The 20,622-nt window shown below is 33.8% G+C and overlaps 1 protein-coding gene across 1 annotated transcript; it reads left to right on the forward strand.

Moving 5' to 3' along the window:
- The first annotated feature begins 1,261 nt into the window (after nucleotides 1-1,261).
- Nucleotides 1,262-18,555, forward strand: LOC143066824 (uncharacterized). Its single transcript, XM_076239635.1, has 7 exons — nucleotides 1,262-1,304; nucleotides 4,194-4,361; nucleotides 5,172-9,767; nucleotides 12,877-12,933; nucleotides 15,074-15,130; nucleotides 17,966-18,020; nucleotides 18,464-18,555. The coding sequence occupies exons 1-6, from the start codon at nucleotides 1,262-1,264 to the stop codon at nucleotides 17,989-17,991; spliced, it is 4,947 nt and encodes a 1,648-aa protein (XP_076095750.1). The 3' UTR covers nucleotides 17,992-18,020; nucleotides 18,464-18,555.
- The last annotated feature ends 2,067 nt before the right edge of the window (nucleotides 18,556-20,622 follow it).

Here is a 20,622-nt window from a genome sequence, read left to right on the forward strand (position 1 = left end):
AAATTTGTTTGCTGTACATTACCAATTATTATATTTTTCCGATAAAAAACGAAGTCTACCAAATGATCTCATCATACATCAAACATCATCATTACCATCACCGATAATCACCTTCATCAACAAAAAACGTATAGTGTTGTGACTACTTCATATAATGTTGTGAACACTTCATATAATGTTTTGACCACTTCATATAATGTTGTGACCACTGCATATAATGTTTGGATCACTGCGTATAATGTTGTGAGCACTTAATATAATGTTGTGAGCACTTAATATAATGTTGTGAGCACTGCATATAATGGTGTGAGCACTGCATATAATGTTGTGAGCACTGCATATAATGCTGATCCTTAACATAAGGCAGTCATGGCGTTCTAAAATTGCGTACACTTTAAGCTTGGTTGAAAGTATGTTAACTATTTTAGGCTGAATTTTTGTAAAAAAAAAATATGTCTGGAGAATTTAAAAAATGATATCAAAAGTCATATAGGTACATGGAGACAGGACAATATTTTTAAGCCCTTTCTTTTTTTTTCAAATTCGTTATTTTTTTGTTTTCTGTTATAATCTATTATTTTCGCGTTTCTGTATACTTTGAACATACGTATATCTTTATTATAAATATTAAAGTGTATTAAATTTTCTATTAACTATTAGTTCTATAAAGTTTCTTCTACATGGCGATCACTGCTATATCATATAGAGAGTCTCTATATATTATAGTAGAATATTAATAATAGTATACATGGGGATGGTGCAGATAAATGTGAAAATAATTATCTTGTCCCCGTCCGAGTACTTTTGAAAATTGTGTGTTAGTTAAAACCGAGGTATAATAACAGTGGTTCTTACGATATAAAAACCACGATATGGACAATGCTCTGATTGGTATATTTAAATTTACCCTAGAATGTTCCTGGATTGTACCATAATAGACAATTTCAAAAAGACACACTAAAAGAAATATATTGTAAAATAATAGTTTGCTACATCAAGTCAATTTCCTATGATTTTATTTTAGTACATGTTAATGATATGTGATATCGATTTTATAATTTGGCGGAAAAAAGAAGTGTAATCGAAAACTAATCTGGTTATGAAAGCAAATGCATATTTTTTCCTATTATGTAAAAATACCATTGTAAAGTAAACATAATTTGCAAATGCATTGTAATATAATGGTAAGGGTGTATTCAACTAATGGTGTGCCTGGGGTATAAATACAGTGGTTTCTTGGTCAACGGAACCACAGTCGACCATGTGGCGAATAATTATAGCAACATGTCTTGCATCAAGTGCAGGTAAGGTTTTAGATACATCTTTACACATGTATGATTTTACAGGAAATATTTCCACTGTAAATTCTTGAGCACCAATTTTACTTACTTGTATCGACATCGTTTTGATTTGACTTACTATAGCTAATGTTGTTTTAAAGTATACTAAAACGATCATTAATAGTTTGCTGTAAATATATCCCCCTACAAACTTTTCTTTTATATTAGTATTTATCTAAAGATAAGGTTTTTACATTTTACTATCGTTTGACGCGGGTGCTCCATTGCGGAGGAATCTACGAAGAAAATAAGTATAATTCCGTTCCATGTTCAAAATTAACTATACTCTCTTCATTAGATTTGTCCTTTTCGTTTACATTTTTTTGTAATAAGTTCTGGGTTTGTTCTTGCTGTACTCACGTACGGTTAAGAGTTGGTTTGTGTCTACTGTGGTTCAAATTAGATAAGTATTCAGTTATTTTCTATGATCCTCGGTTGGCAATGGTTCTCCTGTGTAACAATCAATTATATCAACCTCGTCGGGCTTTGTGTTATTAAAAATATAAACATATAGATGTACAATCAATGGAGCCTATAAGAATGCAATCCGAAATAAATCTCAATAACCAAAAGTTATACCATAGCTATCAAAGGTATGTTTTTCACATTTATGCCATGGTTGTTTTTTGATTCGAACTAAACAAGAAAGAAAACAAGACCTGTCCGCGCTCGGTTGACTTTTTATTTTTACATAGGAACACAGTGTAGGAGCATATCCACTTAAGCATGTTAAGCATAGCTGCCCCCTTTGCACCAGTGTATATAAGCGAATACTCAGGATTGGAATAGAAAATACGCCAACTCTTGTCCCATATTTTTAAATAAACCAAATAATTGCTCCAAGATCAAAACAAAAATAGTTTTAAAACAAAAGGTATAATTGTTTTAAGCTTTGTATTTTACATATATATATTATACTGGAAAATATAAGTTGATTACTGGTTGTTGATATGTATACTAGTATAGCCACATTTTACAGCTATATGTTTCAAACATATTTGTTATAAACTGTGACTGCTGATAGACTTTAATAATAACACATCTTTTTTATATTCAACGAGGTTCCTTTAGTTTAATTACAAAAGTGTAGGACCGTAAGAATTAGAAAGCGTCTGGTTAAATTTTAAGGACTATATCTATAGGAAACATGGTATCTTAAATGTGACCATATTGAAAACTCTTTTAATATCTATACGACTTGGGCTATTGATATAAATTAAAACGAGGTTTGATTCTTCCAAAATCTTAGAGAGATTCTTATGAAATTAGATTTCTTAGAACTATAAATATATATTTAACAAAAGGATGTCAGATTGACAGCAAACCGAATTGTCCTGCGTGCAAATGATTTTTACAAATCTGCCCGCATGCGTAAAACCACTAAGTTAAAATATCCAATCGTAATACTGATTTATCGTAAGACATGTTGAAAAATCCGTCCATTCGGAACAAATCTTGAATTAAGTAGCTTTATGCATACGGGCACAGGACCCTTAAACAGGATCAAGTAAAAAACATTAACGATTCTATATAGGGTTTAGAAGTGGAAAGGCTAAAATCAATCTAAGTATTACTTTTTGCATCTTAAAGTTCTACAACTCAACAACGATAAAAGCTAAAATCGTGAAAATTGAACTTGACTGTGATTAAGTCACAGGAAAGAACATCCCTATATTTGAAAAGATTTTCAAGTTAAGGTGGTACCTAACACTACAGGGAGATAACTCTGAAAAGTCAGCTAAACATTTTAATTACGTTGTGTTGTAAAAGGAATATTAAGCTTCTCAATGATCAAAATTTGTGTTTGTCAAATTGCTATATAACCAGTGTAATTTTTCTGGCAAAACGGTTGGTTCAAAATTTTTTAAATTTTTATATTTTTGTTAAAGTATCAAAGTATATACTTTGACAAAATTTTATGAAAATTAAACGAGCCAAATTAATTTTAGTGAAAGTGTTGGGTACTTGGTCCACCTTAATACATAGATAATGTTTGGCAAAGGGGCGCTCGGCCGCCGTCCATTATAAAATGTATAGCCGATATTTTCCGTCGGAAATACTAGGCCTGTTAGAAATAACAACATTTTGATCATTCTGATAAAATCTAAAAAAAATAAAAAAAGTAAACATTTGCAGTTCAAATCTTAGTCTGGTATTCCAGAAATCATACAAATAATTAGAAATCTGTAGTATCTTGCATCCTCGAATTACCCCTAAATCTCTATTGTAGCGTTACAGTCTTACAGATTGGCTCTCCAAGAATCCGCATGGTCTAACTGACATTATCACGGTATCAAGACTCAATGCTTATTTTAGATAGAAGACAGAGCTTTATGTGTAAAGTTCTAAAATGATAATTAAACTTATCATTATCAAAATTATTTAAAAAGTAAACAAACAAAAAATTAATAGGAAATGTAACATTTTAAACGGCGAAAGATACAACAGTTTAAAACAGATATTCCATATTTTTGAATTATTTTACGGTGTATCGTAAATTATGCCATAGTTATTGTTGAAACCCCTCGGCAACCAATCTCGACTTCGTATCGCGAGGTTCTTGCTGGGGGTTTCAACAAAAGCTATGGCACAATTAACGAAAAACTATCAAAAAGATATGAAATACCTGTAACATGACACAAAGGTCAAATAGACAATCAAATAACGAAAATCACAACTTAGATAAAGGCAAAACACAGCATCAACCCCTAATGACATTCCGGCTAAAATAACTATATTAATACATATTGAAATATATATTGTTGGATGAGACAAGCAATACAAACATAAAAATCACAGCTTTATGCGGCCAAACTCAATAAGAATCTTATAAATTTCATAATTTTTTTTAAGCATCTCTAATACCAGACTACAAATCAAACGATGGTTATGGTACGCCAACAGGATACGGTGACAGTTACGGGAACAAATTATACGATAATAGTAACGGGAAAGCAGGGTACAGTGGTGGTTATGGAAAATCTAAAAAGGTTACCGTTGTACCAAGCACTAGCAACACAGGTAATTCAGTCGGCAATCTAGCCGGAATCCTAGGTGGTGGATCTCAAAGCACACATACATCGTCAGGTTATGGAAATGACTATGGGTCTTCAGGATATAAGAAACCCAAAAGAGTTGTAGTTGTATCAAACTCTGGAAGCACAGGAAATTCAGTCAACCATATAGCCGAAATCCTAGGTGGTGGATCTCAAAGCACACATACATCGTCAGGTTATGGAAATGACTATGGGTCTTCAGGATATAAGAAACATAAAAACGTTGTAGTTGTATCGCACTCCGGAAACACAGGAAATTCGGTCAACCATATAGCTGGAATTTTAGGTGGATCTCTAAGCACACATACATCGTCCGGTCACAGAAAAGACTATGGATCTTCAGGATATAAAAAATCGAAAAATGTTGTAGTTGTATCGAACTCTGGAAACACAGGAAATTCAGTCAACCATATAGCCGGAATTTTAGGTGGTGGATCTCAAAGCACACATACATCGTCAGGTTATGGAAATAACTATGGATCTTCAGGATATAAAAAATCGAAAAACGTTGTAGTTGTATCGCACTCTGGAAACACAGGAAATTCGGTCAACCATATAGCCGGAACTTTAGGTGGTGGATCTCAAAGCACACATACATCGTCAGGTTATGGAAATGACCATGGATCTTCAGGATATAAGAAACATAAAAACGTTGTAGTTGTGTCAAACTCTGGAAGCACAGGAAATTCAGTAGATCATATAGCCGGAATCTTAGGTGGTGGATCCCGGGGTACACATACATCGTCAGGTTATGGAAATGACTATGGGTCTTCAGGATATAAGAAACGTAAAAACGTTGTAGTTGTATCGAACTCTGGAGGAACAGGAAATTCAGTCAACCATATAGCCGGAATCTTAGGTGGTGGATCTCAGGGTACACATACATCGTCAGGTTATGGAAAGGACTATGGGTCTTCAGGATATAAGAAACCTAAAAACGTTGTAGTTGTATCAAACTCTGGAAGCACAGGAAATTCAGTCGGCAATCTAGCCGGAATCTTAGGTGGTGGATCTCAGGGTACACATACATCGTCAGGTTATGGAAATGACTATGGGTCTTCAGGATACAAGAAACCTAAGAAGGTTATAGTTGTTCCGAACACTAGCAACACAGTACATTCGGCCCGAGTTATAGCCGGAATTTTAGGTGGATCTCAAAACTCGCATACATCGTCAGGGTATGGAAAAGACTATGGGTCTTCAGGATATAAGAAACCTAAAAAAGTTGTAATTGTATCAAACTCTGGAAGCACAGGAAATTCAGTAGATCATATAGCCGGAATCTTAGGTGGTGGATCCCGGGGTACACATACATCGTCAGGTTATGGAAATGACTATGGATCTTCAGGATATAAGAAACGTAAAAACGTTGTAGTTGTATCGAACTCCGGAGGAACAGGAAATTCAGTCAACCATATAGCCGGAATCTTAGGTGGTGGATCTCAGGGTACACATACATCGTCAGGTTATGGAAAGGACTATGGGTCTTCAGGATATAAGAAACCTAAAAACGTTGTAGTTGTATCAAACTCTGGAAGCACAGGAAATTCAGTCGGCAATCTAGCCGGAATCTTAGGTGGTGGATCTCAGGGTACACATACATCGTCAGGTTATGGAAATGACTATAGGTCTTCAGGATACAAGAAACCTAAGAAGGTTATAGTTGTTCCGAACACTAGCAACACAGTACATTCGGCCCGAGTTATAGCCGGAATTTTAGGTGGATCTCAAAACTCGCATACATCGTCAGGGTATGGAAAAGACTATGGGTCTTCAGGATATAAGAAACCTAAAAAAGTTGTAATTGTATCAAACTCTGGAAGCACAGGAAATTCAGTCAACCATATAGCCGGAATTTTAGGTGGTGGATCTCAAAGCACACATACATCGTCAGGTTATGGAAATGACTATGGATCATCAGGATATAAGAAACATAAAAAGGTTGTAGTTGTATCTAACTCTGGAGGAACAGGAAATTCAGTCAACCATATAGCCGGAATCTTAGGTGGTGGATCTCAGGGTACACATACATCGTCAGGTTATGGAAAGGACTATGGGTCTTCAGGATATAAGAAACCTAAAAAAGTTGTAGTTGTATCAAACTCTGGAAGCACAGGAAATTCAGTCGGCAATCTAGCCGGAATCTTAGGTGGTGGATCTCAGGGTACACATACATCGTCAGGTTATGGAAATGACTATGGATCTTCAGGATACAAGAAACCTAAGAAGGTTATAGTTGTTCCGAACACTAGCAACACAGTACATTCGGCCCGAGTTATTGCCGGAATTTTAGGTGGATCTCAAAACTCACATATATCGTCAGGGTATGGAAAAGACTATGGGTCTTCAGGATATAAGAAACCTAAAAAAGTTGTAATTGTATCAAACTCTGGAAGCACAGGAAATTCAGTCAACCATATAGCCGGAATTTTAGGTGGTGGATCTCAAAGCACACATACATCGTCAGGTTATGGAAATGACTATGGATCTTCAGGATATAAGAAACATAAAAAGGTTGTAGTTGTATCTAACTCTGGAGGAACAGGAAATTCAGTCAACCATATAGCCGGAATCTTAGGTGGTGGATCTCAGGGTACACATACATCGTCAGGTTATGGAAATGACTATGGATCTTCAGGATATAAGAAACGTAAAAACGTTGTAGTTGTATCGAACTCTGGAGGAACAGGAAATTCAGTCAACCATATAGCCGGAATCTTAGGTGGTGGATCTCAGGGTACACATACATCGTCAGGTTATGGAAAGGGCTATGGGTCTTCAGGATATAAGAAACCTAAAAAAGTTGTAGTTGTATCAAACTCTGGAAGCACAGGAAATTCAGTCGGCAATCTAGCCGGAATCTTAGGTGGTGGATCTCAGGGTACACATACATCGTCAGGTTATGGAAATGACTATGGGTCTTCAGGATACAAGAAACCTAAGAAGGTTATAGTTGTTCCGAACACTAGCAACACAGTACATTCGGCCCGAGTTATAGCCGGAATTTTAGGTGGATCTCAAAACTCACATACATCGTCAGGGTATGGAAAAGACTATGGGTCTTCAGGATATAAGAAATCTAAAAACGTTGTAGCTGTACCAAGCACTAGCAACACAGTAAATTCGGTCGGTCATATAGCCGGAATTTTAAGTGGAACTCAAAGCACAGACATATGGTCAGGTCACGGAAATGACTGTGGCTCTTCTAGATATAGAAAATCTAAGAAGGTTATTGTGGTACCGAACACAAGCATCACAGGAAATTCAGTCGGCCACATATCTAACATTTTAGGTGGATCTCAAAACACACATACATCATCAGGCTATGGAAAAGACTATGGGTCTTCGGGATATAAGAAACCTAAAAAAGTTGTAGTTGTATCAAACTCTGGAACCACAGGAAATTCAGTCCGCAATCTAGCCGGAATCTTAAGTGGTGGATCTCAGGGGACACATACATCGTCAGGTTATGGAAATGACTATGGGTCTTCAGGATATAAGAAACATAAAAAGGTTGTAGTTGTGTCAAACTCTGGAAGCACAGGAAATTCAGTCGGCAATCTAGCCGGAATTTTAGGTGGTGGATCTCAGGGGACACATACATCGTCAGGTTATGGAAATGACTATGGATCTTCATATAAGAAACCTAAAAAAGTTGTAATTGTATCAAACTCTGGAAGCACAGGAAATTCAGTCGGCAATCTAGCCGGAATCTTAGGTGGTGGATCTCAAGGAAAACATACATCGTCAGGTTATGGAAATGACTATGGATCTTCAGGATATAAGAAACCTAAAAAAGTTGTAGTTGTATCGAATTCTGGAAGCGCAGGAAATTCAGTCGGCAATCTAGCCGGAATCTTAGTTGGTGGATCTCAGGGTACACATACATCGTCAGGTTATGGAAATCACTATGGGTCTTCAGGATATAAGAAACATAAAAAGGTTGTAGTTGTATCGCACTCTGGAAGCACAGGAAATTCAGTCAACAATCTAGCCGGAATCTTAGGTGGTGGATCTCAGGGTACCCATACATCATCAGGTTATGGAAATGACTATGGGTCTTCAGGATATAAGAAACATAAAAAGGTTGTAGTTGTATCGCACTCCGGAAGTACAGGAAATTCAGTCGGCAATCTAGCTGGTATTTTAGGTGGATCTCAAAGCACACATACAACGTCAGGTTATGGAAATCACTATGGGTCTTCAGGATATAAGAAACCTAAAAAAGTTGTTGTTGTATCGCACTCTGGAAGCACAGGAAATTCAGTCAGCAATCTAGCCGGAATCTTAGGTGGTGGATCTCAGGGTACACATACATCGTCAGGTTATGGAAATGACTATGGGTCTTCAGGATATAAGAAACATAAAAAGGTTGTAGTTGTATCGCACTCTGGAAACACAGGAAGTTCAGTTAACCATATAGCCGGAATCTTAGGTGGTGGATCTCAGGGTACACATACATCATCAGGTTATGGAAATGACTATGGGTCTTCAGGATATAAGAAACATAAAAAGGTTGTAGTTGTATCGCACTCCGGAAGTACAGGAAATTCAGTCGGCAATCTAGCTGGTATTTTAGGTGGATCTCAAAGCACACATACATCATCAGGTTATAGAAATGACTATAAGTCTTCAGGATATAAGAAACCTAAAAATGTTGTAGTTGTATCAAACTCTGGAAGCACAGGAAATTCAGTCGGCAATATAGCCAGAATCTTAGGTGGTGGATCACAGGGTACACATACATCGTCAGGTTATGGAAATGACTATGGGTCTTCAGGATATAAGAAACATAAAAAGGTTGTAGTTGTATCGAACTCCGGAAGCACAGGGAATTCAGTTGGCAATCTAGCCGGAATCTTAAGTGGTGGATCTCAGGGTACACATACATCTTCAGGTCACGGAAATGACTATGGGTCTTCAGGTTATAAAAAATCTAAGAAGGTTATAGTTGTTCCGAACACTAGCAACACAGTACATTCGGCCCGAATTATAGCCGGAATTTTAGGTGGGTCCCAAAACTCACATACATCTTCAGGTCACGGAAAAGACTATGGGTCTTCAGGATATAAGAAATCTAAAACGGTTGTAGTATCTAACTCTGGCAACACAGGCAATTCGGCTGACCATATATCCGCAATTTTAGGCGGATCTCAAAGCACAAATACACCGTGGTCTGGTCACGGAAAAGACTATGGGTCTTCCGGATATAACAAATCTAAGAAGGTTATAGTTGTACCAAGCACTAGCAACACAGGAAATTCGGTCGGCCACATATCCAACATCTTAGGTGGATCTCAAAGCACACATACTACTTCAGGTCACGGAAATGATTATGGGTCTACAGGGTATCGAAAGGTTAACAATGGAGGTAAGTTATAGTAAAACGTAACAGATCAGAACAATTATGACCCAGAAAGGTAGGCTTGGATAAAGAAAACATAAATCTTTAATTCAGTAAAGTGTTCCTTAAAGGAAGTTTCCTAAATACTGTTAAAGCATTCGTGTGAGGCAGAATTAAGACAATGTAAGATTCGCTGTTGTTTGACAAATATAGTCTCTTTACTATTATTTAGGCTATTTACGATGACAAACATTTTGCTCGTCTCTTTTATGGTTAAATTTTGTATTAATTTTGCATTTTGTACTTGTCCTTGAGTAGCTTGGATCAATTTTTTTACAAAGATTATTCAATATTGTTTGGATGAGTAAATGTGAAATTTGAAAATTTTCGGACATATCTTACCAGAGTTATATGACCTTAACAGTAACACATAGGGAAAATTGTAAATATCTATGGATATTTTGCTGCATGTTTTATGCAAAACCATTTTACTGACGATTTGTTTAAGGTCTTTTACGATGTTCCAAAAGTAAAGGCTACAGTAGTAGACCGCTAAATAAATATATTGAGACAAAAATAAATCCGGGTTACAAACTAAGACCGAGGGAAACACATCAACAATAAGGGGAGAACAACGAAACAACAGAAACACTGAAGTGAACAAAATACAAATGACAATGTAACACACAAAGAAACAAACTATAAGATAACAACTGCCATTTTCATGACTTGGTATATGACATTTTAAGAAAAAATGGTGGGTTGAACCTGGTTTTGTGACTGGCCAAACCTTGCACTTTTACGACAATATTAAATTTAACACTAAAATGACCCCCACCACATGACAGGAATACAGTACAAATAAATGCAAGAACAGTCAAGACAGAAAAATACACCAATACACAATTCAATAGTACATTTCGACATGCTAAACACAGATTAAAAACGAACACGTAAAACAACATAGGACATCACAACAGAACCACGAACTGCCTTTCACACGACTGGGTGAATAGATATAAGAAGATGTGGTATGAGTGCAAATGAGGTAACTCTCCATCCAAGTCACAACGCCACAAAAGTGACGTCACAGGTAAATTTCTAAAAAATTGGATACTGTTCAAGTTCAGGTTTATAACTATGTCATTTGTTGTATTTTATAACAATTACAAGAATACTAATATAGAATTGTGTTAGAAATTAGATAATAATTATTAATTAATTAATAAACGTTAACAATGTCAGAACTTTTTGTGCTGACATGAATTATCATTAATATGGTTATATTTATAAATTAACTGTTTACAAAATTTAGAATTTTTGAAATACTAAGGCTTTTCTACCTCAGGCATAGAATACCTAAGCTGGATTTGGCAAAACTTTTAGGAATTTTGGTCCTCTATGCTCTCCAACTTCGTACTTTATTTGGCCTTCTTAACTTTTTGGATTCGAGCGTCACTGATGAGTCTTTTGTAGACGAAACGCGCGTCTGGCGTATATACAAAAATAAGTCCTGGTATCTATGATGAGTTTATTTACAACCACTGGGTCGATGCCACTGCTGGTGGAGATTTATTTCCCCGAGGGTATCACCAGCCCAGTAGTCAGAACTTTTTGTGCTGACATGAATTATCATTAATATGGTTATATTTATAAATTAACTGTTTACAAAATTTAGAATTTTTGAAATACTAAGGCTTTTCTACCTCAGGCATAGAATACCTTAGCTGGATATGGCAAAACTTTTAGGAATTTTGGTCCTCTATGCTCTTCAACTTCGTACTTTGTTTGGCCTTCTTAACTTTTTTGGATTCGAGCGTCACTGAAGAGTCTTTTGTAGACGAAACGCGCGTCTGGCGTATATACAAAATTAAGTCATGGTATCTATGATGAGTTTATCTATATAAAACCCCCAAATATATTGATTGGTCTGATTTTATCGGTGTATGCATATGTTCTGTTTCATTTAATTATGGAGGTAAAACAAAACAAAAATTATATATTGCAAAAAAATATTGTGATAACTCGATTGTTTTAAACACTTAGTTGAAAACGAAGTTTCAAATTGAAAAAAAATCTAGGTAAAATTTTCAAATCCTTTAAATAATCGTATTTAGAAACCAAGAGTGGGATTATTCTTTTGTGATTTGTCGGTTTGCTCAAAACTCTTCCTCTTCGTTTAAAAAAAAAGTGTTTTAAAATTTCATCTATTTGTTTTACCGAAATTCTATTCCAAATGTTCCTTCTTTGATCTACAAGCTTTAAAAGTCTTCTCGAACCCTATCTTCTTTTATTGTTTTACAAAGACTGTTTTCAAACTCTTCTCTTTTGTTTTGACCTTGATCGCCATCTTAATCTTTATATGGAATTAAAACAACAACGACATCAATTTACTGCACTAGATTCGCAGTTCGACAATTTAAATGTCTCTTCACTGCTGCTCTATGCGACTTAAACTCTGATACTTAATATAAACGCTGAAGTTTTTCTCGTTTTAATTGTTTATATTTGTCATTTCGGGATCTTTTATAGCTGATTATGCAGTATGGGTTTCACTCATTGTTGAATGTCGTGCGGTGACCTACAGTTGTTAATTTCCGTACATGTGGTCTCTTGTGGAGAGATGTCTCATTGGCAAACATACTACATATTCTTATTTTAATAATGAAAAAAAAAAAACAAAACAACAACAACAGTATTTCTATATTCGAGAAAATAACAATAAGGAATTTTAATTCTTTGTAGGTCTAATTCTGCACCTGTTTTCCATAGCAACTCCATGAACTACCAATTCATTTAAAAGATTCAATAAGAATCGTTGTATGTGGTTTGAACATTTATATGTGATTTAGACACTTTCCATATTTTTGACAAAATGCTTGGTGTCTGGTGACAATCTCTCTTAACATGTCGTTTGATAATGGAAAAGCCAAACGCTGTAATTCTTACATCATAAACCCTACTGCATCTAGGGCAATCGTTGATGACTTCATGGAAAACAGGCAGTAGTTTGCTTAAAAACCATAGTATTCCCTATGTCTTTGTCCGAATAACATCTTCCTAAAATTTGTTACATTCAAAACTAATTTTTTTAAAACCTTTTCATAAGATTATGAAATAAATATTTTTGTTACAGGTATAAATGGGATAACAATCAGAAACGGAGGAAGGCGACAGTTTATGTTTAGGCCTGGTGTGTAAAATTAATAGTTTAATATACTTATAACTTAGATACTAGCAAATTTTAATATACTTATAACTGAGATACTAGCAAATTTCAATATACTTATAACTGAGATACTAGCAAATTTCAATATACTTATAACTGAGATACTAGCAAATTTTAATATACTTATAACTGAGATACTAGCAAATTTTAATATACTTATAACTGAGATACTAGCAAATTTTAATATACTCATAACTGAGATACTAGCAAATTTAAAGTATGACAAAATCCAATAAAAATACCAGTTTCTTAAACGATTGTAGTCCATGGCCTTGTTAAGTTGCCCTTCGAGAAAGTGTGATGCAAATGAAGCATATAAGAAACACTTTCTGAAATGTGAACCTTAAATTAAATGGATAAAAACAAAAAATAAAGTTGTAAATTAAAATTTTAGGTGGTTTACAGTGGAACCGTTTCATTATAATAAATTTTCTCAAGAATTTGTGCTTGTTTCCCTTAAACTGTTAAACATGACTGTAAAGGAAAACACATTCTACTCAATTAACGACAATGGACTAAAACTCAAGTAAAAGATGTTCAAGGTTAAGTCAAGCTCGAATAGTTTGACGAACAAGTTGTCAAACAAAAAAAAAAAAAAAACAGAAACAAACACGTGCTGATCTGCAACTAGATTGTGTTCTTTTAGTTTCATTCTTTTTGAAAAGGGACGTCAGTTTGTTCTTTAAAGTTGTAATAAATTATGACAGTTTGATAACAGTTTGGTGTTATTAGGCTTTTAGAAACTTATGGGTGATGAGTTAACCAATGATCAGCAACTGACTAAACCTTCATATTTCATATTGATCACCTTGAAATTTTTGGGCAAAATATTAACCGTAAATGATATTTTGTCAAATGTTGGCTCGTTTTGGTAATTAAGATTTGCTGTTCTTTAAAAGTAGTCCCAGGCGTACCAAAATTAAATATATTACAAATACATTCTGCAGTGCGAAAATTAATACAACTACTCCATCCACGCATTTAACTTGATCGGCTCTATGTACGGGGCGCTGAATGGGACTCTTGTGATTTTGTACTCGAAATTCAATTTTGTACGGACAACAGTGAGTTTTGTTCAACAAAAATGAGTTCAGTTTAACAAAATTTGTAGCATACTACAAATTTAAAATTTTGTCATGCAAAATTATCTTTCAGTGGACACAAAATTCATTTTTTTAACACAGACTTTACTTTTGTTACCTAATTTGAAAATTGGGCGACAAAAGTCAATTTTGTATGCAAATTTGTTTGGTTTGGATTCTGTGAACTAATTTGCATACAAAATCGACTTTTGTGACACAAAATTGACATTTGTGAGACAAAATTGACTTTTGTGAAACAAAATTGACAAAATTGAATTTTGTCTCACAAAATTGAGTTTTGTCTCACAAAAGTCAATTTTGTCTCACAAATGTCAATTTTGTCTCACAAATGTCAATTTTGTCATCACAAAATTGAATTTTGTCGTCACAAAATTGACTTTTTTGAGACAAAATTAACTTTTGTTAGACAAATTTCAATTTTGTCAATTTTGTCTCACAAAAGTCAATTTTGTCTCACAAAAGTCGATTTTGTATGCAAAATAGTTCACAGAATCCAAACTAAACAAATTTGCATACAAAATTGACTTTTGTCTCACAAAATTGAATTTTGTCTCACAAAAGTCAATTTTGTCTCACACAATTGACTTTTGTGTTTTAATTTCCATATCAGGTAACAAAAGTCAATTTTGTATACAAATAAGTTTATATTTGCATACCTTTTTGACAAAATTGACTTTTGTCATGACAAAAATAAATTTTGTCTACAAAAATGAATTTTGTCATGACAAAAATGACAAAAATGGATTTTGTCATCATAAAATTGAAATTCTCATAAAACAAGTCTGTACCACATAGTTTTGTAAGACAAAAATGATTTTGTTATGACAGAATTGAATTTTGTACAAAACCACAAGAGTCCCATTCGGCGCCCCGTACTAGGTCTTTAAAATAACTATCTCTAATAAACATGATGTTAAGTTTACAAATTAACGTATTAAAGCAACACGCATTGTTCATTCCTGTTACTTACTTGGGATATTGCAACTTAGATTTCCTTTCAGGTACTCCTGTCTACCGTCCTAAGAATTACAGAAAGTTTAACGTTAACAGAAGACCAGGTAATAATTGATTGATTTATTGATTAATGTTCAACACTAATTTCAACACCATTGTGCTATTTCGGGTAGGTTTGTTGAATGTCGTGCGGTGACCTACAGTTTTTAATTTCCGTACATGTGGTCTCTTATGGAGAGATGTCACATTGGCAAGCATACCACATATTCTTATCTTAATAAAAAAACAAAAAAAAAAAAAAACAAAAAACAAAAAAACAAAAAAACAAAAAAAAAAACAAAAAAAAAAAAAACAACAGCAACAGTATTTCTATATTCGAGAAAATAACAATAAGGAATTTTTTTATACTTTGTAGGTCTAATTTTAATTTGCACCTGTTTTTCATAGCAACTCTATGAACTACCAATTCATTAAAAAGACGAATCGTTGTATGTGGTTGGTTTTAACCTTTATATGTGATTTAGACACTTTCCATATTTTTGACAAAATGCTTGGTGTCTGGTGACAATCTCTTTTAACATGTCATTTGATTATGGAAAAGCCAAACGCTGTAATTCTTACATCATAAACCCTACTGCATCTAGGGCAATCGTTGATGACTTCATGGAAAACAGGCAGTAGTTTGTATAAAAACCATATTATTCCCTATGTATTTGTCCGAATAACATCTTCCTAAAATTTGTTACATTCAAAACTTTTAAAAACTTTTCATAAGATTATGAAAATAAATATTTTTGTTACAGGTATAAATGGGATAACAATCAGAAACGGAGGAAGGCGACAGTTTATGTTTAGGCCTGGTGTGTAAAATTAATAGTTTAATATACTTATAACTTAGATACTAGCAAATTTTGATATACTTATAACTGGGATACTAGCAAATTTTGATATACTTATAACTTAGATACTAGCAAATTTTGATATACTTATAACTGGGATACTAGCAAATTTTGATATACTTATAACTGAGATACTAGCAAATTTTGATATACTTATAACTGAGATACTAGCAAATTTTAATATACTTATAACTGAGATACTAGCAAATTTTAATATACTTATAACTTAGATACTAGCAAATTTTTATATACTTATAACTGGGATACTAGCAAATTTCAATATACTTATAACTGAGATACTAGCAAATTTCAATATACTTATAACTGAGATACTAGCAAATTTTAATATACTTATAACTGAGATACTAGCAAATTTTAATATACTCATAACTGAGATACTAGCAAATTTAAAGTATGACAAAATCCAATAAAAATACCAGTTTCTTAAACGATTGTAGTCCATGGCTTTGTTAAGTTGCCCTTCGAGAAAGTGTGATGCAAATGAAGCATATAAGAAACACTTTCTGAAATGTGAACCTTAACTTAAATGGATAAAAACAAAAAATAAAGTTGTGAATTAAAATTTTAGGTGGTTTGCAGTGGAACCGTTTCATTATAATAAATCTTCTCAAGAATTTGTGCTTGTTTCCCTTAAACTGTTAAACATGACTGTAAAGGGAAACACATTCTACTCAATTAACGACAATGGACTAAAACTCAAGTAAAAAATGTTCAAGGTTAAGTCAAGCTCGAATAATTTTACAAACAAGTTGTCAAAAAAACAGATACAAACACGTGCTGATCTGCAACTAGATTGTGTTCTTTTAGTTTCATTCTTTTTGAAAAGGGACGTCAGTTTGTTCTTTAAAGTTGTAATAAATTATGACAGTTTGATAACAGTTTGGTGTTATTAGGTTTTTTAGAAACTTATGGGTGATGAGTTAACCAATGATCAGCAACTGACTAAACCTTCATATTTCATATTGATCACCTTGAACTTTTTTGGCAATATTAACCGTAAATGATATTTTGTCAAATGTTGGCAAGTGTTGGTAATTAAGATTTGCTGTTCTTTAAAAGTAGTCCCAGGCATACCCAAATTAAAAATATCACAAATACATTCTGCAGTGCGAAAATTAATACAACGACTCCATCCACGCATTTAACTTGATTGGCTCTAAGTCTTTAAAATAACTATCTCTAATAAACATGATGTTAAGTTTACAAATTAACTTATTAAAGCAACGCGCATTGTTCATTATATTTCCTTTCATGTACTCCTGTCTACCGTCCTAAGAATTACAGAAAGTTTAACGTTAACAGAAGACCAGGTAATAATTGATTGATTGATTGATTGATGTTCAACACTAATTTCAACACCATTGTGCTATTTCGGGTCGGTCCGATTTTATTCGTTGAGGAATTCGGAATGCCCGTATAGAACCACCGACCTGCGGTAAGAAAACTTACAATCCTAGTCAATAAGGAATGGTGTCGAGCGTTGATTCTGCCACATACGGGACGTTCGAACTGATAACGGGCTAAAGTGAAAAATAGTTCCACTACTTAAACCACTCAGGAAGACTTTTTGAATTTTGGTTTTGAAAAATATGTGTTGTTTTAGTTGGGGATATTAAAGTTCCCTTTTTAAGGAGAATGTGGTCTTCATTGTATTTCGCTTATAACATTGGAATGATATTAATCAGGGATATTTCATATCAGTTTATATATTGTATGTTCTTGCCATATAAATATCGGTATATTGGTTTTTATCACCATTATGATTCGAAAAAAAAAAGAAAATGAACGCCAACCCATCTCTCTCTTCAATTATACAATTAAAATTGTTACTTATTTTCTCTCATTATAAAATTGAATTGTTCGCATTGCTTGTTGTAATAGAATATTACAAAGTGCGTACAGAGAGGTATGTGAGTCTTTTGTGGACGAAACGCGCGTTTGTCGCCAAAAAAATCGAACCTGGTATCTATGATGAGTTAATTGAAGTATGGTTTAATATTGCGTTAATTCAAATTTCAGGTTATGGTGATGATACAGGGTATTAAAACATGATTTGTATAATTGTTTCAATCCAGTAAGTATTACAACTATAGCGATCTGAGACTACATATTTTAATATATTGCTTAGAACAAGCGCCAGATGAAGTTTTTGTAGTAATGATGAATTAACATTGACAATACGAACAGCGAAAATTCTCAAATAAATTTAAAATAACATTTAATAGCTTGAACTGGCATGAGCATGGCTTCATTATAAACTGGAAACAACATTGCCAGTTTATAATTAAGCAAAACTTAATTCGTCATGAACATGTCTTGTCTAGAAAGAATAGTTAAGAATAGTCGCATTTTTCGACTGTATGTCACGATGGGCGTTGCACATACACAAGCCATTGAATTAACCTTTCCATTCGAACCGGCCAGTCTGTATTTACACATTAAGTAAGAATCGTATTTATCAATAATGAATATCTCCTGGTAAAAAAATATCTTAATTATTGTAATCTTTTTTTACAGATAGTTGGCTGATAGACGAAATTGGACAATGACTACGATTTTGAAGTTCCTCGCACAGTATATAATCAGAATAATAAAGTTATAGTTCATGATATCATTTTTTTTTAGTAAAACCAATATTTAGTGTTCCTTTCAATCTGTTGATAAAAATGAACATCATTGTGACTTTGACAAAATGGCATAAATATATAAAAAAAAAGGGACGACATCAAAAGTTTAATGAAGGATAAAAAACTTAATTCATATAGTTTTTTCACTGACCCCCCTACCCCCCTCTCAACTTAATTTGGGAAAAATTGATTGACCAATTAGGATGTATGTAAAATCGATGTCAATTTAAACAAAACTTGCAGCAGTTTGACCCCCCCCCCCCCTCCCCCAAACTATTTGAATTAAGTTTTTTATCCTTCATTGACTTTTTGATGTCGTCCCTAATTGGTGCAAACGAATGACGCCTATCTCTGTCCAGCGATTATATTGTACCGAACATACCACACGTCCCGTTGAATATACCTAAAGTAATTATCGTATGTATCGATTGAGATACCCGGACCCGGATAAAAACAAACAAACAATAACTAAACAAACCAATTTCATTAAAAACAACAAACATAATACAATAACCAAAACTACCATAACCAACAAAATAAGAAAAAGAGCAAAACATATTAAAACAAAAGGTCGAATCTTTCTCCTTAATGCGACCTGAATAGCTATTTTACAGTCTTTGGTTGACCAGGAGAGGTTTGAACCAACGACCTTTCACATTCAAGGTTAACACTTGCCTTAAGAACAACCAGGTATCACGTCCACGTAGCGTACACTACCAAGAATTTACTCACGTTTTTTTTGTACATTTCTTCCCTCGTATATATCAGTACTGTTCGGCAAGACAGAAAACTTGTAATGTTATACTTTTTGTTTATTCAGTACTGTTTTTGACAGTACTCTTTCAGTACTGATTTTGACAGTACTGTTTCAGTACTGATTTTGACAGTACTGTTTCAGTACTAATTTTGACAGTACTGTTTCAGTACTGATTTTAACAGTACTGTTTTCGTCAGTACTGTTTTCGTCAGTACTGTTTCAGTACTGATTTTGATAGTACTGTTTCAGTGCTGATTTCGTCAGTACTGATTCAGTTCTGATTTCGTCAGTACTGTTACAGTACTGATTTCGTCAGTAATGTTTCAGTACAGATTTTGTCAGTAGTGTTTCAGTACTAATTTTGTACTGTAAGTATACCGATTTTTTTTATTCTATTATTGAGTTGATATTTTCATTCACTGTTTTAGTAATAAACTTACTTTTTAGTGCGCACCTTATGATATCCATGTGAAAAATACTTGTTTCCTTGGGTATATTTGCAGCAGTCGATTTGGTGTGGTTAATTTTTTAAATTTGAATGTGTATTGTTTCAAAAAATATTTGGAACTGCAAAAACTTATATAATTAGGTAAGTGTAGTATGGTACATGATAATTGTGACATATTTTTATCTTGTGTAGACATCTCTGATTCAGTGTTGGTCTATCATTAGAGAAATTTTTACAATATGCATCTCAGTACAATTGGTATCCAAATATAGTTTTGATAATTCTGTGGCAATATTACTATTATCCGTTTTTATCTGGTTACGTTTTTCTCTTCGACTATATCACCCTGCTGAGCAGATTTTTTTAGCGACGTGAACATGACCAAGGAAAACTATCAAGCTTACTTTCGTCTATCGAAAAACTATTGGATTGAAGGGAAAAACAACAGAAAAGAAGCAAGACAAGCAGTTTATCGCATTTTACCCTTTAGGAGCACCTGAATTCATTCCCGGTTTTTGATGGAGTTCGTGTTGTTTTTTTTTGTGTGTATTTTTCAAAGTGTTGTTCTAAATGCCCTTTAGTTTTGTAATTCTTTGTTTACCTCTTGATTTTGATTGTGACTGTCTTTCTGTGTATAGAAAAAGAATACGCACACACCATCGGAGAGATTCACACTGTGGTTCGAGGCTGATATTTTACAATATCAATGTGTATAATAGCGCACAATTTATACATATATCAAACAAGATTAGAATACTGTTCATTTTTGGTATTTTGCTATTGCTTAAAACATGTTGTAATTAATGCAGTCATACATTACTATGTTAGGCAATGTATTATAATT

Source organism: Mytilus galloprovincialis, chromosome 3, assembly GCF_965363235.1.
Source record: "Mytilus galloprovincialis chromosome 3, xbMytGall1.hap1.1, whole genome shotgun sequence".
In the NCBI taxonomy this organism is placed as follows: domain Eukaryota; kingdom Metazoa; phylum Mollusca; class Bivalvia; order Mytilida; family Mytilidae; genus Mytilus; species Mytilus galloprovincialis.